The following is a 23,578-nucleotide window of genomic DNA, read 5'->3' on the forward strand; positions in this document are numbered from 1 at the left end:
GAGGACTTGAAGAAATCCAGATAAAATATCAATACCGCGCCTAGTACTTTTATCAAGTGGTAAACTGGTGACAAAAACCTCTTAAGTAATTTTATGATCAAAAATCAAGGTCTCTTGAAAAGGGAAATTTCCGTTCAAGTCTTGCCTCCACTTCTTGCCAACTGGGAAATCTCTAAACCCGTAAAGCGAGGAGGGGCAGTAACGCCTCACAGGGCTGAAGTGAGCTTTCTGAGGAAGCACACGTGTGTCTGAGCACCATGCCTGGCACAGAGCAAGCTCTCCAAGTTTCAGTGGTATAATTCCAGCCCTGTCCTTCCAAGACTCCTAAAAGTTTAATGAAGGGGGCTCTGCTCCCAAACCCTGTGGTATAATTAGCTGGGAGGGGGTTCTCTCAACCTTGAGGCTGGAGGGACTCTTAGTTCCCACATCTTCACTTTCCATCCTTTGCCCCAAACCTCTCCCAAAACCCTGAAGTTGGCACAAAAACAACAGCAGTTGTTTAGTTTTCCCTACTTAAAAAGAAGAGTGTCCAAGGGTCTCTTAGAGTTTGCAAATGGTTGAATTTATTAGTCTGGCCTCTTCCAGACACAAGTGACCAAACAATGAAAAAAATTAATTTGTTTTTTAATTTAAAAAAACTCAACCTGAAGTAAATCAACTAAGGGAACAAATCAAAGTCCTTGTTGGTACCTCACTGAAGGGATAGTTGGATCCACGTACTCAAACAATAAGCTCAGTCATTCCACATCTCAGCTCTGCTTCTGTCTGTGATGACTTCATTCTCATGCAGTTCTCCCCAGTGTCCCAGGCACCTCCCAGCTCACACCTCTACCATGGTAGGGTGAATAATGGCCTCCAAAGGTGTTCTCGTCCTAACTTATGATTTATGAATGTGACTTTACATATTCACAGCAGGAACTGTTTCCCAGTAGTTCCAGCCAAAGGCTTGGGTTTTCTTTCTTTAGGGCCCCTTTGGGTCACATGCATCTGCCTGAGCCTATCACAGCAAGACTGGCCAGAATGGATCATATGGAGCCCCTCTAGGAAGGGAGTGGGGTCAGCCCTGCCAGGACACGGGTGGGTGGGGCAGGTGGAAAAAGGGACCCCCCCTACCCCTTCTAATTGCTCCTACTAATGTTGCCATCCTAGCTCCATTTCCTAATGTTTTAGTCCTGTGCCCATCTCCAGCTGGGTAGTCAGTGGGAGAAGCTCTACCAGGGGAGAGGCCTCTAGGGACCCCTTTGGCTTCTTAGGTACCATCTCGCCTTCCCGCTATGAACTCATGGGATAGGGGAAAAGAATTCCCCCCTAAAGAAAAGTGGAGTATGAGGTTAAGAAGTGGAAGTGGATGCTTGGTATCCCCAGATCAGCAGTTGATGTCTCATTAATGAGTATATGTTTCCTCTGGCTGCTGTAACAAATTACCACAATCTGGGTGGCTTAAAACAATACACATTTATTCTGTTAAGTCTGGAGGTCAGAAGTCTAAAATCAGTTTCATGTGACTAAAGTCAAGGTGTAAAGTAAAAGCAGTGGTTCCTTCAGGGGGGCTGTGAGGAGAGAATCCACTTCTTTGCTTTTGGTCAGCTGCTAGCGACTGCCTGTAGCCCATGGCTTGTGGCCTCTTCCTCTGTTTTCAAAGAATACCACTCCCTCTCTTCTGACCCTTGACTCCCCCTGTGTCCCTCTTAAAAGGAACACTGTGATGACACAGGCCCACTTTGATAAAACAGGATAACCTTCCCATCTCAAGATCCTTCACTTAATCACACCTGCAAAATCTCTTTTGCCATGAAAAAGGAACATATTCATAAATTCTGGGGATTAGGATAAGAACACCTTTGGAGGCCATTACCCATGGTAGGTGTAATCAGAGAGTGCACTGAAAATAGAGAAGGGCTGGTTGACTACCCCAGAGGGAAAGATGCCCTAAGAAACCACAGCCTTCACATTAAGTATTCAAATGAGCTGAAACCCATCTAACTTGGCAATCTCTGCCTCATTCCTTTAAATATGCAAACCACCTAAATCCCCATCTAGCCCTCAGCAACAGGCCAGCCAAGCCTCAGAATGCCTACACACCCTTTTAATTTCCATTGCCAACCACCACCCTCACTGCCTGGGGCAACAGCTGTGTGCCCCTGACCCTCCCCTGGCTGGCTCAGCAGTAGCATCCAAACCAAGGCACTCAACTTATGGCATGGTCAGCAGGCTACAATGTGGCCTAGCATCAATCAGCCAAAGTGACCAGAGAAGCAAATTCAGTGCATCGGAAGGAGACAAGAGGAGCCGGCCATTAGAACTGCCCGGGCTCCTGATGGCCTCCCAGGCCCAGCCCTCTGTAAGGGCAAAACAAATCTTTTCCGTGAAGTAATTTGAATGGGCCTCTGTTCCTTGTCCCCAAGATGTCCCAACTTCCACAGATTATGGGGTTGTATCCACCCATCATGATTGAACATACCAGTATTCAAGATTTAGACATCAGTCTCACATGAGTTTTGTCTGTGAGTCTACATCCCTGAGTCTCATCAAATAAGGGACAGAGGAGATAGGGAACATGAATTTGAGTCAGGAAGCCCTGGGCTGGGTCCCAGCTCTGCCACTTCCTAGCTGTGTGACATTGAGTAAGTCACCTCACTTCTTCAGTCTGGGTTCCCCACTTATAACATGATGGTAATCAGAGGACCTAGCACACTGAATCACTAGACAAGACCAACCAAGGCAGGCACTTAACATAGGGTCTTCTTGGTCATCATTGGGTCAACATGACAAGTCCACATGCCTTATTTACATTTCAAACAGTCAATGTTTCTGGTCTTTTTCCTATAATCAGGAAGTTTTTGATTTTCACAACTTATCTGGGTCTGTGGTTTTAGGGACCATGAGGGTAAGAATGGGACTCTAACCATGGGGGAATTCCCTGGTGGTCCAGAGGTTAGGACGTCATGATTCAACTGCAGGGGGCACAGGTTTGATCCCTGTTTGGGGAACTAAGATCCTGAAAGCTGTGCAGCCAAAAAAATAAAAATTGAATTTAAAAAATTAAAATAAAAAACACAAAAGTGGGCCATGGTATGTGCACCAAAGTACCAACTGTCTGGTAAAGACCGGCAACCAGCCACTTTCAACAAACCCCACCCTGACTTGCTGTGCCCCTCCCCCTGCACCTTTCTAAGGGGTCTTTAGAATTTGTACACAGCTCACCCAGGGACGTATCCTCAGAAACATGTCTAGTTACAGCCAAAGTAGAAGCACCAGAAGTACACGTATCAGATACACACTAAAGGCATGTAGCTAAGAGCTGATCAACACGCAGAAGCACAAAGCCCAGGTTCCATCACATTTTGAATTGTGTGTCAATGGTTGTGGAAAAGCAGCCGTCCCATAATGAAATACAAACTATACAAAACATATTTAAAGAAAATGGCAGCAGAGGGGTTCAAGAAGGTACGCTTCTTTCGTGGTCCACCAGTGTTCACGAGACAGCCGCGCACACAGCCAGGCGCTTCGTGGGGTCGGCACTCTCTGCTTCCCCTTCAAGAAGCCGCTTTCGACTTGTGGAAGGCTGCAAGTAAAGGAAAGGGGAGAGATGTTCAAAGAAAACCTCTGGCTTTGTCACAATTATCAGTTTCCCAATATGCTTCCAGTAATCTTGGAGAACTTCATGTGAACCTTCTAGGACCAAGAATACTGGTTGTCTTCATTGGCTCTGAACCCCTACCACACCCCTCCCCAACTCACACACGTTTATTGGACTGACATCTCTCTCCCTTGGGGCCTCCAACCACTCAACGATGCGTATTGAAAGTAAGCTGCAGGGACTTCCCCTGCTGGTCCAGTGGTTAAGCATCCGTGCTTCCACTGCAGAGGGCACAGGTTCAATCCCTGGTTGGAGAACTAAGATCCTATATGCCATGTGGTGCAGTGAAAAAAAGAAAACAAGGAAACAAGCAGCATAACCAGCCTCCTCTTGGTTGTCTTCTCCTGACCTTTTCGTGTGTTTTCCCATTTACAGAATTGTCAGGGACCGACGGGAAAATGAATGTTACCGAAAGAAGGCTGGACAGAAATGAACAGATATTAACATATATACAAAGAACTTCAGAGGAATAAGACTATAGTCAATAAGTTATCAATCACTCGCCCAAATTTTTAAATTTTCAACAAATTTAAATCTGAGCCTCTAATACAGTCTTCCAATGTGGCTCAGTGGTAAAGAATCCACCAGCAACACAGGAAACGCTGGTTGGATCCCTGGGTCAGGACGATCAACTGGAGGAGGAAATGGCAACCCACTCCAGTATTCTTGCTGAAAATATCCCATGGGCAGAGGAGTCTGGTGGGCTACAGTTCATAGGGTCACAAAGAGTCAGACGAGACTTAGCAACTGAGCACGCACACAATCTTGCCTTACAGGAGACTTTTGAATAATGACCCTCACCTGTGCTTCTCTAATTCATAAAACATATTCTTCGTTATTAAATCTTCTAAATGTATCAGAGCAGATCAAGCTGAAACAAAGTATCTACGACATTACTCCTTACAAAAAAATATTAAGCAATTGGAGCTGAAAAGACTATTCAAGCTCTTCCTCCTCCACTCATGGGCTCCTTAAACTTAGCCTACATTTAATGACCATCATCCAGAATACCTGGGCAGGGACCTGGGTCACAGCCATCAACTTATCTTCTTCAGAAAGCAAGTTGTTAAATTTTCTCTTCATGTCCTCATCCTGTGAAGAAATGGAAAACCTAAATAGGCTGTGAATGCGGGAAAGAAAGCTCCTAAAAGGCAGGGCCAGGATGCTCCCAGAAACAGAGAAGTGGGCTAAGATGGGGGTGCAGGGGAGAAAACAGAACAGTCTAATCAGCAGTCAATACCCAGTCAACATGGGCTCAACCAAATCCATACACCCTAAGCGCTCCAGGTGGGTCAGAGAGAACCACAGACCCCAGTGGTCAAATACTTTCAGAACAAGCATCCCAGATCCTGAGAAATGGCAATCAGGAAGCCAGATACCGGGGTTGGCTCCATGCTGCTCCACACATCTTTCCAATAAGTGCCGCCTCCCACTGCCAACAATGAAGCATGTTACCAGGGCCACCCTAACAAAGCAACCCTGCACCCTAGAAAATTCAGCAAGCAAGCACTGTACGAGTTGTAAGAAGGATGGCAAGCACACAGTACCCCAGAGTTAATGAGAAGAAAAAGTGAACAGGTGCTTCCTGCTACTAGAGATGGAAATGAAGGGGTGGGGCAGGGCACGTAGACACCCCTGCCCACCTCCCAAGATGTTCACTTCTGCAGGGCTTAAGGATTTGCCAGCCAGGAGAGGTGGCCTGGTGTAGCTTCCCCCTTCAGAAAGGTAAGATGCCACATGATTAGGAATGTGGACTTTGGGGCCAGCCGAAAGCTGAGCTCAGCCATTGCAAGTAGCACATTTAGAATAGAGTCCCAGAGCAGCTCGTTTCCAAATCCCCATGTACCTTCCCATCCCAGCCCGCCCCCACTCCTCCCACTGTGTATTGGCATACACAGTGCACCATGGGGGATGGGGGCGATGAAGAACCAAGGAGGGAAGGCCTTCAACATTCAGCAATTCGACTGCAGAAAACTTAGTGCACAATGGTCAGTTTACCTGTTCTACATGTCAGTTCAGTTCAGTTGCTCAGTCGTGTCCAACTTTTGCGACCCCACGGACTGTAGCAGGCCAGGCCTCCCTGTCCATCACCAACTCCTGGAGTTCACTCAAACTCATGTCCATTGAGTCGGTGATGCCATCCAACCATCTCATCCTCTACATTTAGCGGCTAGAATCACCTGCTTCTATCACTCTGTTTATTGAGCTACTCAGTGTACCTCCCCATTGTCCAAGCACCAAGTTCATCCACACTCTCCTCTAGGATCTCACTTCTCAGGCAAGGCCACCCTCAAAGGTCCAGCCCTTATTTCCTCCTACACCTGCTCGCCTCCACCAGGCATGCCCTCTGTGCCTTCCTGCCCACCCAACTCACCCACCTCACCCACCTCCCTCTTCCACCCAGTGAACAGTTACGAGGACCCTTGGGTGCCAGGCACCATAATAAGCACAGGGGCCTCTGTATCAGAGGGGCTCAATGTTGAAAATGTTATTCGTTCGTCGTTATGGCAACTGAATTGTGACTGTTATGGCTGAATTGTATCCCCTCCCCCTTTCCCCACTTACATATTGAAGCCCAACCCCCAGTATTGTGACTACTTGGAGACAGGGCCTTTGCACAGATAATTAAGTTAAAATGAGGTTCTTAGCTTAAATATAAGACATGACACCATACAACTCCTAGAGGAGAACAGAGGCAAAACATTCTCTGACATAAATCGTACTGATGTTTCCTTAGATCAGTCTTCCAAAGCAATAGAAATTAAAGCAAAAATAAATGAATGTGACCTTATCAAACTTACAAGCTTCCGTACATCAAAGGAAACCATGAACAGAACTGAAGGACAACCTATGAATTGAGAGAAAATATTTGCAAATGATGCGACAAGGGCTTAATTTCCAAAACATACGAACATCTCATACAACTCAACAACAACAACAAAAACTCAGTCAAAAAATGAGCAAAACACCTAAATAGATATTTTCTCCAAAGAAGACATACAGATGGCCAACCGGCACATCAAAAGATGCTCCCTATGGCTAATTATTAGAGAAATGCAAATCAAAACTACAATGCAGTACCACCTCACACAGGTTAGAATGGCCATCATTAAAAAGTCTATAAATAATAAATGCTGGAGAGGGTGTGCAGAAAAGGGAACCCTCCCACATTGTTGGCGGGAATATAAACTGGAGCAGCCACTATGGAAAATAGTATGCAGGTTCCTCAGAAAACTAAAAAATAGTTGCTATATGCTCCAGCATTCCCACTCCTGGGCATATATCTGCACAATGCAAGAATCCGCCTGCCAGTGTGGGAGACGTAAGAGACTTGGGTTCGATCCCTGGGTCCGGAAGTTTCCTTGGAGTAGGAAATCGCAACCGGCTCCAGTATTCTTGCCTGGGAAATTCCATGGACAGAGGAGTCTGGCAGGCTGTAGTCCATGGGGCCACAAACAGTTGGACACAATGGAGTGACTGTTCACACACATACAATTCAAAAAGTTACATGCATCCCTAAACTGGACACTGTTAATGACAAGAAAGAATGACAAGATTCATATTCTTTGGACAAACAGTCCAGTGCCAGATCCACAAAACCATTTAGTTTCTTCAAAAATGTTGAATTTCCCAAAATAAAACCTAAACTGTCACTAACAGGTGATTTATGTGAGCAGTCGGCATCCTTGTCATCATTGAATGTTCACTCCAACTTTTGCTGGAAAAATAAAACATGGACAAAAGAGTATTCAAGTGAGACCCCTGTGGCAGGGCTGAACTTCACCTTTTCCTTGGCTGTTAACAACAATTTTCTTTTGAGACAAAAAGTGAAAGAAAAATGGGCTACACTTGTTTGTACATTTCGAGCGGATGTAAATTCTGTTCCCAGGCATAACTGGCAAGCTCAGTTTTTTTCAAGACTAACAGCTCCTCCACCTCCATATCTGGCCCCCAGGAGTTTCCCTATTAAGGCATATGAAAAGAGCCAAGAGGAATGTTTTTCTTTTTCATCAAAATTAAGTCCCCACATGCAAAGGCACCCTTTGTTTCCAAATTCCTTTTCTCCAGGGTCCTGCAGTTTCAAATCTGTGTGGTCTAGTGAGTGCTAAATCATCTGACAGTTTTTTTTTTTTTTTTTTTGGGGGGGAGGTGGGGCGGGGGGTCAGGGGGACTGCTGTTTCCAGGGCAACATCCCAAACATATACATCTACTTTTTTTTTTTTTTTTATTGTAGGGATTTCTTGTTCTCAACCTGAGCTGGCCTGAGCTGAGGGTTGGATGACAGAAAGAATAAGGACAGTCTTCCCAGAGCCCCAAAAGCACAGTGCTGAGACTGGATGGCCCCAGGAGTTCCTGGACTAGAAATTTCCAGAGTATCTGAGCCTCCAGCTCAAGCAACCTGGTTAAGTCCCCCATCCAATCCCACAAGTAACAGAGACCAACTGCAAGTTAACAGAAAGGGGTATGGCTGGCTGTGCTGAAAGGAACTCCACTTCACAGACCTGGCATCCATCAGAGAGCCTGCCCAAGGCTGTAGTGAATTCTAAAACCAAAGACTAGCCCAGCAGAGGCACAAAGGATTTCCAACTCTAGTATCTTGAATGAAGTCAACACATAATCTAATGGGAGCCACAACCCCTAGCAGGGACACAGAGGTAATGCAGACTTGAAAGGCGCAGGTGACAATCTGCTAAAAGCATGCTTGCTCACCATGAACAGGAAGTAGGACCCCCTCATACCCGATCACTTGAGCTTAAGAAATAGCCAGGTTCTCCCAGCGGGAGGCTGCTCCCCTCCTCCCACCCGCGTCTCCCTGATCTAAGGTTGAAGATGGCGAGAACGCAGCTCATCCCATCTGTCTGAGGTAAGGGGTTTGAGAGAAGAGAAGGGATGGAGGGATTGGAGCTACAACCACCTCTCAAAGGAACACAACTGAACTGCAGACTTGGAGAAGCCAAGAGGAACCAGGACAGGCCATAAGGAGAGCTTGTTCATCGAGGTCAAGCTGTAAAGGCTGCACACAAATGCAAGACACCACACTCACACCCACAGACATAAACATGCACCTCCACCCACCTAAAGCTCAGTCTTGAAAAATGGCATTAGACCCAACCAAGCAAACGTATGTTTTCATCCTCTTCCCCATCTCGGGGACACAGTTCAGGGCTGCCTGGGTATTTCAGGCGGGCAGCCACCGCCCCATACACACCTGAAGCCACGGGTGTCTTAAAGCCTCTTCTGTCGTAAAACGCGCCTTTGGATCCACTATCAACAACTTCTTGACGAGATCCAGAGCTAAAGCAGTAAGATAATTTGGCAAATCACAGTGAGAAGGATAAAAACATTAAATCAACAAAATGAGAGTGTGCCAGAATCACAGGCCAACATCCAGAAAGAAGAGAGAGGGGCTGAGGTCACAGTGAGTCAGCAGACAGAGCAGGCAGGGCCCCCTAGGCCTCCCCACTCTCAGTATTTGTCCAAAGACTTTAGAACACCAGGAATGCCATGATGGTCCCCATGGCTCCCTGCTCAGATATCACAACTTAACTCTCTGTTCCTGCTCCCCTTATTGGACTCAAGTTCAACCTAATTAAAGCTGAACTTCCCCCAGTTCTAAAACACTCAGGATGTTCAGCCAACTCTCTCTGAGACCCACGGAGTGATGGAGAGAGTTCCTCAGCCAGGGAGAGCTCTCTCCTAGGAATCGCAGGCTTGGCAGAAACAAAGCTGGACTGGCCAGCAACAAGTGGAGGCTGACTGTATATTGCAACAGTATTATTTATCAGATGTTCTGACACTTAGCACAATCATCTGTGTTAAGTTGTTTGACATTTAGTTTTAGTTTTTACTTTTCCTTTTGAGAATTACAAAGTTACCCTTTTAAATTCTAAAACACAGAATAACAAGTTACATTTAGCTCTTGCTGTGCTTACTACTTCAAAGGAGACCTTGTAACTAAAAAGTTACCCATTATTTTGCACACTTAAATAGATACCAGGCACAGTGAGTATATTACATTTAACCCTCACAAAACCTCCTTAAAATAGAGGTTTATTGTGGCCTCTTTTGGAGAAGGCAATAGCACCCCACTCCAGTACTCTTGCCTGGAGAATCCCAGGGACTGGGGAGCCTGGTGGGCTGCCGTCTATGGGGTTACACAGAGTCGGACACGACTGAAGCGACTTAGCAGCAGTAGCAGTGCCCTCTTTTACAAATAAACAAAAAGGAGACCCAGAGAGGTTAAGTAACTTGCCTAAGGTCACAAAGCTAAGAAGTAGCAGCCCCAGGACACAAGCCTACATCAGCCTGACTCTGGAGCCCAAGTTCCCAGTAACTTCCTTTGCCTCTAAAATGGTGCAAAAACTAACAGAAAATAAGAACAGGATTGACAGGAGAAAACATCACAGAATTTGAAAATAAACTCCCATCGCAGCACACACACATTTTAGCAAACCACAAATTCTGAACTCTTTCGTATCCATACCCTTCTCTGAGACCTCTGCCCAGACTTCGGGAATGAAGTTGTATTTTCCACTGGTGATCTGATCCTTCAATGACACTTGAGTCTTATGCTCAGAGAAAGGTGGATACCCACTAAGGCTTCATATTGGTAGAGAGAGAAAGGAAAAGAAATCAAGTGGCATTCTCAGTGGCATTCAGATATATCGATTTTTTTTCAGCATAATGAAAAATCAGGTATTGTTTTAAATCAATGGTCCAAAAAAAAAAGTGACCTAAATTAAACACAAACTCTCTAACTGGACACATTTTTTATTTCACCTTAATACCACCAACCACAGTCTGAAGCGATAAAAACTTTTTCTTACCAAATGAAAAGAATAACTCCTAAACTCCAGCAGTCCACAGCACGGTTATATCCAGCAGTTCCAAAGGAATTAAGAACCTCTGGAGCCAGGTAGGTGGGGGTACCACATAAGGTTCTCATCAGAGAGGTCTCCCCCAAAATCTTGGACTGCCCAAAATCAGTAATCTAAAGTAAGGACAAAAGGGCATCTCTTTTAATGTCATGAAATAAAAAGTAACATAGTCTGCCAATTCAAAAAAGACATGAAGGTTACAGTAGTTCCTAGCCTATGATTCATGCCACTGTTAATCTGGACTCTACACATTCTTTTCTTCATAAGGTAATTTTAAAAAAATATTTTTATTTATTTGGCTCTTCTGAGTTTTAGTTGTAGCATCTAGTTCCCCAACCAGGGATCAAACCCCAGGCCCCCTGCGTTGGGAGAACAGAGTCTTAGCCACTGGACCCCCAGGAAAGCCCTGTAAGGTAATTTTAAATCCTGAAAGTTATTAAATTTTGCTTAAATAAAAATTCCTGAGCCAAGGAACTTTAAGGCTCAGGTTTTCTCCCAACTTAGATCTGTATTCTCTGTAACCTTACAAAAGGCTTATAACCCTTAACAGACACTCTAGAAGTCTAGTTATTCCTGATTCTTCATAGACCCCAGTTTTTCAATGTTGGCTGAGGAGCTGGGGAAAAATACTTCACCTAGGTGCCACCTTCAGCAATTCTAAGGTGCAGGCTTGCTCTCGTTTTTTGTTTTTTTTTTCTCTAAATCAACAGAGGATTCTCAAATGAAGCCAGGCTTGGGAAGTACTATCTTAGACAGAGGAAGACAGGGGATGTGTTTCTCCCATCTAGACTCTTCCTTCCTCTCTCTGAAGATGAAAGTGGCTTGTACACATGGAGCTGAATAAGTGCTCATTCGCATCTTCACTGGAGCAATACCACCTGGTTGCTAAAAGAACAGCTAAGAATGGAAAGGTCAAATTCCCTCCCTTTTTATGCTCCCACTTTTTACTTGATGAATTCGAAAACAGTTTCTGAACAGCAATCTACTGGAGTGGCCACATACAGAGCATAAATTTCTTACCTTTATAAGGCAGTCCTCCTTTGGAGATGACAGGAGAACATTCTCTGGCTTTAAATCCCGATGTATAATGCCATTTTCATGAAGGTACTACAGAGAGGAGTGACCCTTAGATTCATGGAGCAGGCGCGTGAGACAGACACACACACACCTTATAGCTGGATGAAATTATAACTCATGTTACGACCATATTCTCTCCCAAATCAGAAAACCACTGGATAAGTGGACTACTATTTACAAATTTGCTTGCAAGAAAATCTTTAAAAAGTAGAAAAATGAAAAAGGCAACTTATGACAGCAGACCTTTTATTTCACTCTTCAAGACAATAACTATTCCTTCATGTTAGTAGAAACAGAAGGTGTCAGCTTCAATAATAAAAATGCAACAGGTGACATAAAACATTTGGGGACTATTTAATCTATAAAAATTCTAGCAAAATAGTGTATTTGTTGATTCCACTTCTGAGAATATTTTTAAAGGGACTCTACAAAGTACACATATGTAAATTATCTGAACACCTAGAGTTAACATATTCCTTGATACAAGATCAGTCTTTGAAAACTTGATGACTGAAATAGAATGGTTTCTAAACATCATAAATAGAAGGATGTTTCTCTGTATACTCATTTTTATATACCAAGTCATATTTCTTTAGGAAAAAAAGAATTTCCCACGTCCACTGATCTGTACTCAATTCACGTTAATATTCTTGGTATAAAGTTGGGAGCAAACCATTAAGGGCCTTCCCTGGTGACTCAGTTGATAAAGAACCTGCCTGCAATGCAGGAGACCCGGGTTCAATCCCTGGGTCAAGAAGATCCCCTGGAGAAGGAAATGGCACTGCACTTCAGTATTCTTGCCTGGGAAATTCCATGGTCAGAGGACCCTGATGGGCTACAGTCCACAGGGCCACAGAAGTTGGACACAACTTAGCAACTAAAGCACCACCACAAACCATGAAGAGAGTAAAACACTGGTTAGATTGATAAGAGCAGATACTACACGTTACACGTGATCTTAACCAAAAGGCCGAGAAGTGATGTTTGGCAGAAACCAGCACAATTCTATAAAGCAATTATCCTTCAATTAAAAACTAAATTTTAAAAAATTAAAAACATAAAAATCACTGGTTAGGTGTTTGTGGGCTTTAGGTTTCTCTGGATATCCCTCTGGCCTACAGCAAAATACCTCCAAAACACTCGTGTGCCTGCTGCAGCACTGAAATATACACATTATCATGTGTAAGCTCAGCTCAGTTCAGTCGCTCAGTCATGTCCGACTCTGTGTGACCCCATGGACTGAAGCACACCAGGCCTCCCTGCCCATCACCAATTCCTGGAGATTAGTCAAACTCAAGTCCTTTGAGTCGGTGATGGATCCAACCATCTCATCCTCTTTTGTCCCCTTCCCCTCCCGCCTTCAATCTTTCCCAGCATCAGGGTCTTCTCCAATGAGTCAGTTCTTTGCATCAGGTGGCCAAAGTATTGGAGTTTCAGCTTCAGCATCAGTCTTTTCAATGAATATTCAGGACTGCTTTCCTTTAGGATGAACTGGTTGGATACAGATAGCTAATGGAAAGTTGCTGTATAGCATAGGGGGGTCAGCCTGGTGCTCTGGGACAACCTACAGGGGGAGGGAGGGAGATTCAAGAGGGAGGGGACGTGTGTATACCTATGGCTGATTCATGTTGATGTATGATAAACCAACACAACATTGTAAAGCAATTATCCCCCAATTAAAAATAAATAAATGGGAGAAGAAAAAAAAAAAAACAGGATGCTACAGATGAAGGAAACCCCTAGCACTGTGCCACGGGGGAGTGATCTATCCTCACACCTGCCCAGTTGCCTCCTCACCCCTGCCCCAGAGGTAAGGGGGATTTCTGCAAGGATCAGGCACAACAGAGATCCCTGCCCCCCATTAAAACCTCCTAGCTAAAGAGAAGCCATGTGGGACCGTGTGTTTATTTCTTTAACTTCCTTATTTCTTTTTTTTTTCTCTTAAACTTCACAGCAAGAACTTTCTCATCTGAGTCAAAGGGGTGGGGTGTTTTCGCCAAGAACAGAACAACCCACACACAGACTCTGCTCTCTGGGTTTTTATCCCTGGTGCCTCATTTTCTGCCAACTTGGAGAGTAACTCACCTAAAAGAAAGCTGTCAAAAGCACCGAGGGCTTCTCTTACCTGCACGGCCAGGAGCATCTGGTAAAAATAGAGCTTGCATGTGGCTTCTTTCAGGCGCTTATGCCCCACCACCCTGTCGAACAGCTCTCCTCCTTCCATTCTGAAACACACAGGCAAAGCAGGGGGTTCATTCCTAGAGGGAAACTCACTTGGAGGGAAGATAACAACACAAACAGAACAAACTCATCAAGACAAGCAAAGGGGTTTATGCACTCTCGGCTCCCATGTGTCAAGGCAATGAGGTAATTAGCCACATCCACAATAAACACGCGTCCGTCGGAAACTGAGGAGCAAGGAAAGATAGAGGAAGAGAGTGGCGGGCATTGGACATGCTTGGGCAGCTTTCAGAAAATCTGATGCAGTAGATTGGAAGCAGACCCCAGGGGTCTGCATTTTTACTGTGCACCCAGGCGGTTCTGAGACTGGTGTAGGGGAGAAAGCAGGAGCCTATGACCTGACAACTGGGTCTGAATTTCAGCTCCACCACGTCCCAGCTGAGGGACTTGGGGTGACTTATGCAACCTCTCTGAGCTTGTTTCTAAACCCCTTCAACAAATGGGGATAAAACCCCACCTACCTTGATGGCTGCTGTAAAAATTAAGAGATTAACTGCTGTGGGTAAAGCACCCGGCATAGTGGAGATGCTTGGCCAGATTATTCATCCCTCTGCAATCCAGTTCCCATTTCTGCCAAGTGGAGCTAAAGACAATAACTAACTTACCACTTCACTTATGTGACTTCCCTGGTGTCTCCGATAGTAAAAGCGTCTGCCTACAACACGGGAGACTCAGGTTCGGTCCCTGGGTCGGGAAGATCCCCTGGAGAAGGAAATGGCAACCCACTCCAGTGTTCTTGCCTGGAAAAACTCAGGGACGGAGGAGCCTGATAGGCCCTAGTTCATGGAGTCACAAAGAGTCGGACATGACTGAGCAACTTCACTACTACAACTCACCACTAACTTGTACATAACCTGGATGACAGTTATGCAGGTTACATGAGTCAATCCCAGTGAAATGCTTACAGCAGGTTTTGGCTCATATTAAGTGTTTCATTAGTATCAGTTACTGCCGTTGTATTATTACTACTATTATTAAACTATTTCTTTAAATTTATCTGACTGAGCCAGGTCCTAGTTGCGGCACACGGGATCTTCAATCTTCATTGCAACATGTGGAATCTAGTTCCCTGACCAAGAATTGAACCCAGGCACCCTGCCTTGGGAGCACGGAGTCTTAGCCACTGGGCTACTGGGGAAGTCCCGAACTGTTTTAATGAGATCCAGTCAAATAATAAATCTCCTATTTCATAGCAACAGATATTCCCTTAAGCACTTCAAGGGCCGTCCAGTCTCTCCTAGCGCAATGACTGACCTGCTGTTTACTCTATAATCTTTATGGTCAGCCAGCACGGCCACTGTTGGCCACTCAGGAGTAAGGCCCAGCCTGTCTGCCATGACGGCCAGTCCCAGAAACACTGCGCACTTATGCAGAATGGACCCAAGGCAGGCCTCTTTCAGGATTGAGACGGTAAATGATTTTAATCACACCAAGTACAGCTGCAAGTACAGCAGCGCCTGAAAGATATTCAGGTGTCACCCTGGTGCAGTGATCCTGAGCAACGAGGGCCACCCAGGTTCTTTCAGAGTATAACACGCACCTGTGTTTGAGCACCATGCGTGCCACATGCTCCGCTGGAGGCCTTCCAGCCCTCAGAGCATTTGATCCTTATGACTGCACAGGGAGCTATCGTTATTACTTAACACTAGGAATGTGAAACTCAGGTGAAATCAACTAACCCATGGGTAGACAGCTGCTGCTGCTGCTGCTGCTGCTGCTGCTGCTAAGTCACATCAGTCGTGTCCGATTCTGTGCAACCCCATAGACGGCAGCCCAACAGGCTCCTCTGTCCCTGGGATTCTCCAGGCAAGAACACTGGAGTGGGTTGCCATTTCCTTCTCCAATGCATGAAAGTGAAAAGTGAAAGTGAAGTCGCTCAGTCATGTCCGACTCTTCGCGACCCCATGGACTGCAGCCCACCAGGCTCCTCCATCCATGGGATTTTCTGGGCAAGAGTACTGGAGTGGGTTGCCATTGCCTTCTCCAGGGGAGACAGCTAGTCACCAGCAAAGTGGGCTTCAAACCCAGGCGTCAGATCCATCTGCCTTTGGAAACACTAGAGTGATTTTTAGAATTTATACTAACCTCATGTGCTTGTTTTACAGGCCACCCCCCACATACACACGCTGAGAGTCCCCAGGATGAGAAATGCAGGCCAGCATTAGACCCTTTGGTTGGTTTATAAGCATTTAAATGGAAACAAAAAAGTTTGCTACTTACAATTCCAAAACAATATAATAATCTTCAGCATCAAAAAAGTCTTTAATCTTGATGATACAAGGCTAAAAGGGGGAAAAGAGAAAAAATAGTTAAGAAGCTCCCCAAGAGGAGAAGTACAAGAGCAGAACTCGGGACACCCACCCAAGGTGTCAAGGAGGCCAAGACCAGGCATCTGGTCCTTGCCTCAGGACTCTCTGCAGTTCATGCAGGGGAGGAGCGTGCGTGTGTGCTCAGCCGCTTCAGTGGAGTCTGACTCTATGCAGCCCCATGGACTGTAGCCTACCGGGCTCCTCTGTTCATGGGATTCTTTTCATTCACGTTCATTGCCATGGCCTCCTCCAGGGGATCTTCCTGATCCAGGGGTCGAATCTGCATCTCTAAAGTCTCCTGCATTGGCAGGTTGGTCCTTTACCCCTAGCACCACCTGGGAAGCCCGCAGGGGAGGAGACAGAACTCTAACTTGCTCCTTTGTGAGCACACACAATAAACTCTGCCCCACCAAACTAACAAGGGCGCGGTCCATGCTTCACACTTAACGCTGGCGCCAAGGCTGGAAGGCCAATCTCTTCCCAGCCTTCCTCCTCCGTCCCAGAGCACAGGGACTCAAGGACACCTAAGAAACCGGGGAGCCTGACAAGGAGCGCGAGTAAAGGAAGCCCAGGTCAGGGGCCCAGCCATGCTGCCAGACAGCAGGGCCATTCAACTAAGGCAACTGGCACCGCAGGGCAACCCATGAGACAAGACCCTCCATTTTCCAAGGAAGAGGGCAATTCTAGTTTCAGAAGAACTCAAAAGCACATACGTGCGGTGGAGGAGAGAGAGACACACACCGTGGCTGACAGTCTGTGACCTCTGATCAATGCTGGGTGCATTTGCTAAAGAACAAGGGAGAACCGTACAGTACATCTAATGCATATAACACCCCTATTGTTTTCTCTAGTACAAAGGATGGATGGTAAAGCTAGTGGTCAGGGTAGATACAAGAAGTGGTAAGGATCAATGACATACACTCCTTCCCACCAGGGAAAAGGATTCTGGTTATGTCAATCAAAAGGAAGAGAGTGGGAAGATTTTTAGACTGTATTTATTTTCTCATCAAAATCTCGGTTTTTATTGGCATATCTATTCACTTTAGATTTTTCAACTTTCGATTAAAAAGAGCAACACCCACCAGAGTGATTTTCCTGCAAAGCACATTTCATCCCTTCCATTGCTGATTAAAATCCTCCAAGTGATACCTCCCCACCATGAACTGTTGGTGGAGAATGGACGCCCCACCACCTCCCCCAGCACGGTGGATCTTGGAAACACAACGCCAAGTGGAAAGGGCAAATCTCGAAACGCTTTTTTGAGTATGAGGTATATCCGACAGTATGATCAGGTTTCTTCGTTCTTAAACTCACGGCAAGTTCAAATGTGTTCATCCTACCAGTTCGCTTTACCACTTACACTTTACTTTACATGTGTCGGATATTATATAATTTTAAATTATTTTAATGCAGAAAGGGAGAAGAGTGAGAGGAGGGAAGGAAGGAAGAAAATAGAAATCCTTCAGCACCTTGCAGCCGAGAAGCTGCAATCCAACTTCTCAGCAGGGGTTACCAAGACCTTCCAGACCCAGCCTCCTCCTGCCCCCACCACCCACCAGCCTCATCTCCTTCTGCCCATCCCAAATATCCTCCTCTCCAGGCCACAGAACTCCCCATCCACCCCAGGCTCTCTCCCCATGTCACATCTTTGCTCACACTACCCTCCAGCCTGGTGATCCAGCCTTCTGGCCACATGTGGCCTCAGGTATCAAGCCCCAGCTCAAAGTCCCCTTGGATTTTTTTTTTTTTTTTTTTGGCACACCACACTCTGTAGCATGTGGGTCTTAGTTCCCCAATCAGGAATCAAACCTGTGTCCTCTGGATGGCAGATTCTTAACCATGGGACCACCAGGGAAGTCCCCCCACTTCCACAGTTTGGATCCACACTTTCTGCAGTAGTACTCATCTGTGTGGCCCCACAAGGAAATTGATACCCAACAGAAGTCTTTCACCAGGTACTGCATGGGCTAAGTCAACGAGTCAGTCTTATTTTTATCTTCCTAGGACCAACATTCAACAGAGCAGCTGGCACACGGGGGACACTCATATACTGTCAAGTTTAATACCATCAACATCAATAACAGACACAACCACCCACTGAGGGTGGGTCCTGCTGGCCACCTTTTGGTCACGGATTCTACAGCCATGGGGTCAGGCTGACAGTAAACCATTTCCACCTCTCCTTACCCGTGATCACTGTATACTTGGCTCTGCAGGACCACCTGTTACTGTCACGATAATGGAAACACCAAATATTCACTGTAGTATTACATTAAGAGGAACAGAAAAGAGACCTGAGGGACTTTCCTGGAGGTCCAGTGGTTAAAAGTTCGTGCTTCAGGGGTGAGGGTTTGATCCTTGGTTGGGGAACTAAGATCTTACATGGCACATGGCCGAAAATAAAAATAAATAAAAAGAAAAATGAGAGCTAAAGTGAAGAGGAACTAAGGAGCCTCTTGATGAAGGTGAAAGAGGAGAGTGAAAAGGTTGGCTTAAAGCTCAACATTCAGAAAACTAAGATCATAGCATCTCCTCCCATCACTTCATGGGAAATAGATGGGGAAACAGTGGAAACAGTGTCAGACTTTATTTTTAGGGGGCTCCAAAATCACTGCAGATGGTGATTGCAGCCATGAAATTAAAAGACGCTTACTCCTTGGAAAGAAGGTTATGACCAGCCTAGATAGCATATTCAAAGGCAGAGACATTACTTTGCCAACAAAGGTCCGTCTAGTCAAGGCTATGGTTTTTCCAGTGGTCATGTATGGATGTGAGAGTTGGACTGTGAAGAAAGCTGAGCGCTGAAGGATGGATGCTTTTGAACTGTGGTGTTGGAGAAGACTCTTAGTCCCTTGGACTGCAAGGAGATCCAACCAGTCCATTCTAAAGGAGATCAGTCCTGGGTGTTCTTTGGAAGGAATGATGCTAAAGCTGAAACTCCACCTCATGTGAAGCGTTGACTCATTGGAAAAGACTCTGATGCTGGGAGGGATTGGGGGTAGGAGGAGAAGGGGACGACAGAGGATGAGATGGCTGGATGGCATCACCGACTCGATGGACGTGAGTTTGGGTAAACTCCGGGAGTTGGTGATGCACAGGGAGGCCCGGCATGCTGGGATTCATGGTCGGACACAACTGAGTGACTGAAATGAACTGAACTGAAAATTCTCTTATAACAGAAAGACAACAAGCTATGATTGTTGATAAGCCAAGAAACAGCGGTTTATGCATTAATAAATCACATAGAAATAACGGAGGTAAATTCTTCTTTAAAAAAAGCTGAAAAAAATTTTAAATGCAGGAAGGCGATTAGTAAAGAAGTAAAGCTGCTGTTTATAAACCTTTTAGCACCATCTGACTCTAGAATATACACCTGTGACATCTTTTTCTTTTGGCCGCGAGGCACACGTGCTCTTAGTCCCCTGACCAGAGATCGAACCCTTGTCCCCTGCAGTGGAAGCGCAGCGTCTTAACCACTAGACCGCCAGGGAAGTCCATAATAAAATAAAAAGAAAGGCAGAAAAAAAGACACACACATGAAAAAGGAACAGGAGAGGAAGGACTGGGAACTGCTTGGTCTGGGAATGGGGGGCGGCCGGAGCCAGCATGCACTGTCTCCAGTCCCCACCAGCTCTAGAGCCACAGGCTGCAGCTGTCACAGCTGAAGTGTCTCAGAAACCAGAGGCCACCAACCCAGACCCTCCACTTAGGTCCTACAGGGCAAAGGGTAGGGAATTGCAGATCACTGTCATGCCCCCAGTGTGTTTCCTGTGCCAAGAGCTTTGTGTGCGTGCTCAGTCACTCAGTCATGTCCGACTCTTAGAAACTCTATGGACTATAGCTCACCAGACTCCTCTGTCCATGGGATTCTCCAGCCAAGAATACTGGAGTGGGTTACCATTTCCCTTCTCCAGGGGATCTTCCTGACCCAGGGATCGAACCTGGCTCTCTCCAGTGTGTCCTGCACTGCAGACAGATTCTTTACCACTGAGCCACCTGGGAAGCCCTGAAAACTTTAGAAGCACATATTCAAGTCTCATTGACCTTTGAGGTAAGTATCCTACGGTCTCCAGGAACAGACAAGGGAGCAGAAGCTCTGCAAAGTGAAATGACCTGCTCAGAACAAGGGATGGGAACTCAGGTCTGTCTCCCCACTAGACTAAAGCCATGTAAGAGGAGAGATGGCCAGGTCTATCTGTGCTGACTGCCTGGGGCCTAGAAAACAGGCTGGCACCATAAACATTTGACAATTGATAAATCAGTGCCTGACTCTAAAGGCCAGGGTCTACTGGACTTTATACTAGGCTCTACTCACTGTCTCCAAACATCCAAATGCGCTCATGTGCCCATCTCTACTTCCCAAGGGCTCCCATGTGCCCTTGTAAATTGCCAACAAAAATCTCCAAGGATCTTTTTTAGAGTTTTAAATTCCTCTCCTCTGCAGCAGATATCGGATTTATATAAATGTTATGCTTGGGGATCTTCTGACATCAGAGAAAATTCTCTGAGGATTCTAAGTGTTTATCTTTGGGGGATGTTTGAAGCAACCCCACCCTGGTAAATTAGAGGGCTCCTCTCTTTAACGAGATTCCAGATCCCATGGAAAAAAGGAGGCAAAGGCAGGGAAGAGGTAGAAGTTGCAAGGCATTAGAAGAAAGCCAAGCAGGAAGCTCGGCCACTCACATTCTCATGGGTCTTCAGAACCACCACAAATTCTAAAGGAACCTACTGAATTGTTGTGTCCACGTGATGTTCTCAGTTTCTATTTGTTGTTAGGAGGATCTGACCAGGTCAGAGAAGGGAGAAGAAATCTTTTGTAGTTCAGAAGTTAAGAACCAGAATCAGACAATCCAGGGGTCCCCAACCCATGGGAACTGGGACCACACAGCAGGAGCTGAGTAGTGGGCAAAGGAGCAGTTTCACTTGTACTTATGGCTGCTGCTAAATCGCTTCAGTCGTGTCCGACTCTGTGGGACCCCAGAGACAGCGACCCACCAGGCTCCTCTGTCCCTGGGATTCTCCAGGCAAGAACACTGGAGTGGGTTGCCATTTCCTTCTCCAATGCATGAAAGTGAAAAGTGAAAGTGAAGTCCCTCAGTCATGTCTGATTCTTCACGACCCCATATACTGCAGCCCACCAGGCTCCTCCGTCCATGGGATTTTCCAGGCAAGAGTACTAGAGCGGGGTGCCATTGCCTTCTCCGGTACTTTTGGCTGCTCCCCATCAATCAAATGACCACCCACTGGTTCTGTACTATGGTGAACTGTATCATGATTTCATTATATATCACAATGTAATAATAATAGAAATATAAAGTACATAATAAATGCAATGCACTTGAATCATCCTGAAACCAATCCTCCACTCACCCTGGGTCCAAGGAAAAATCATCTTTCATGAAACCAATTCCTGGTGCCAAAAAGGCTGAGGACCACTGAGATAATTCTCAGCTGGAAGACTGGAGGTCTTATTTCAAGTTTAACTCATGTAGCTCACGACTACATGGGGGCCCATGAATTAATGAAGAAACACAGAAAGAAGAAAAAGGAAGATGTGAGGCATCCCACTCGTCTTTCTTTCTCTTCTCACATCTTTAGACTCTTTCCACTGAGACAAGGTCATGATTGCACAAAAAAAGACAGGACCTCTGATACTCAGTGGGGCCAGAGACACCATTCAAACACCCAAGATGTTGTCATACTTATTGGGTATACTCTTGGATATATTTGATTTATTCCAACCAAGGTGAATGGAAATCAGCACCTCCCAAAGGTACTTAAGAGGTATGAAATTCAGGTATAATTAATGTACCAAAAGAGATTTAGCAGATTTACTATGTCTTTTGGTCCAGAACTAACTCAGTGGAAAAATAACATAATTAATGATAAAATCTTTGTATTGTCCTTTCAAAATTTTAGGGTAAAGCTCTTCCCAGCGTAACAGCTAAAACCATGCATGTATGCATACACACACGTATACACACACAATTAAGGAACCCAGGTTAATACTAGTTTTATTACACTGAAGTGCTTTGCACTCTCCCCATTTTTTGAGATAAAAGAATTTAAGTATGTGTCATGTTTTTATAGTAGTACTTACATGATTTAGTTTCTTCAAAATTTCTATTTCTGTTTCAACATCGAGTGCCGGATCCTTTAATAAAATAACATTAGTTTATTAATGATAATAATAGCCAATATGCAGAAAATGTTTACAGTTAAACTTAGTTGAGTAAAGGCTTCCTGAGTTCCAAACTCAGCACTGTTCTTACAGAGAAATCAAGGAAGAATTACACAAAAACTCACCTAAAATCACTTTGCAAAATGCTTGGTAAATAATAAGCCATTCAGTAAGTGACTAGGCTCTATGCCAAGCTCTTTATCTAAAAGGGTCATCTCATGTAAGCCCCATAATCCAAGTGAACTGGGCTCTGAAAGTATTCCCATTTGACAGACAGAACAAGGCTCAGAGAAAGGAAGCCGCTTTCTGCAGTTCCCGCAGCCAGAAACAAATGTGTTCCCACTGTTCTTACATTGACCTGGTAAGCTCTGCTTGTCTCATCAAACTGAGGAATTGTTTACATTTGTAAATATAATACAACAAGTAAAAACCATAAAGGAGAAGGTATTCAATTAAACTGTGTAAAGAAAACATAAAGTCACATTTCTCATAATTAAGCAGAGCCAGGTTCCAATTTCAAATGCAAGCTGAGATATTTACTGAGACTCTAAAGGGAAGAGGAAGCTTCAGGGTAGAAAAGTCGCTCTCCGTTACAATTCCAGAAGAATGACTTGAGTTACTCAACCTCACGGGCTACACCCTCTACAAGCAAAGAGGATATAGAATTACATATTTATGTAAAATGGACTTCAGCGAAGAAAGCCAGATGTTTAATTTTAAAAGCCAGCCTCTTCCTGTAAGCCGGTAAACTCATTACCAAGGCCGGGTATACTCTGATGATAGAGAGCTCTAAAGAATATGATGGGATTTGAAAGATGAAATTAAAACATAAAATTGTGCTCCAAGTCATTAAGAATCTGTTAGGTTATTTTCTTCCCCCCAAAATGGAAAACAAACCCAGAATCACAGGGGAAAGATCTATAACAAAGTGAACACTGAAAGGAAATTCCTCTTGCTATGTGAGAATGCATTGTCTAGGGACCAAAAAAAAAAAAAAATCGATCTTTAAGGAATGTAAAGCATAATAGCCAGAAACAGCTGGCCACAAAGGAAAACGTGACTAGAGGACACATTTTATATTACTTTGTAGGGTCATGTGTTGAAAAACCAATACATTTGGCCACTCCACCAATGCAGTAAGTATGTATTACAGGAAATGTAAAAAGTGAATGGTTACCATATAAAGAGACCATATAATTTAATCAAGATCTTTTAAAAATCTATAAACATGGAGGTATTCATTGCCACATTA

General features: G+C 45.0%; 1 protein-coding gene across 4 annotated transcripts in view; it reads right to left on the reverse strand.

Annotated features, from left to right (window-relative positions):
• Nucleotides 1–540: 540 nt before the first annotated feature.
• The window catches only part of CHEK2 (checkpoint kinase 2), a 38,539-nt gene continuing 15,501 nt past the window's right edge, over nt 541–23,578 (reverse strand). For all 4 annotated transcript variants that reach the window (XM_061385225.1, XM_061385227.1, XM_061385224.1 and 1 more), the window contains 9 exons: nt 22,246–22,299; nt 16,057–16,118; nt 13,721–13,820; nt 11,539–11,625; nt 10,468–10,631; nt 10,125–10,240; nt 8,850–8,935; nt 4,652–4,732; nt 541–3,565 (listed from right to left, as the gene is read on the reverse strand). In XM_061385225.1, coding sequence (XP_061241209.1) covers nt 3,476–3,565; nt 4,652–4,732; nt 8,850–8,935; nt 10,125–10,240; nt 10,468–10,631; nt 11,539–11,625; nt 13,721–13,820; nt 16,057–16,118; nt 22,246–22,299 — 840 coding nt within the window. In that variant the 3' untranslated portion in view covers nt 541–3,475. The remainder of the gene's footprint in view (nt 3,566–4,651; nt 4,733–8,849; nt 8,936–10,124; nt 10,241–10,467; nt 10,632–11,538; nt 11,626–13,720; nt 13,821–16,056; nt 16,119–22,245; nt 22,300–23,578) is intronic.

The sequence above is a fragment of the Bos javanicus genome, chromosome 17, assembly GCF_032452875.1.
Source record: "Bos javanicus breed banteng chromosome 17, ARS-OSU_banteng_1.0, whole genome shotgun sequence".
Lineage (NCBI taxonomy): Eukaryota > Metazoa > Chordata > Mammalia > Artiodactyla > Bovidae > Bos > Bos javanicus.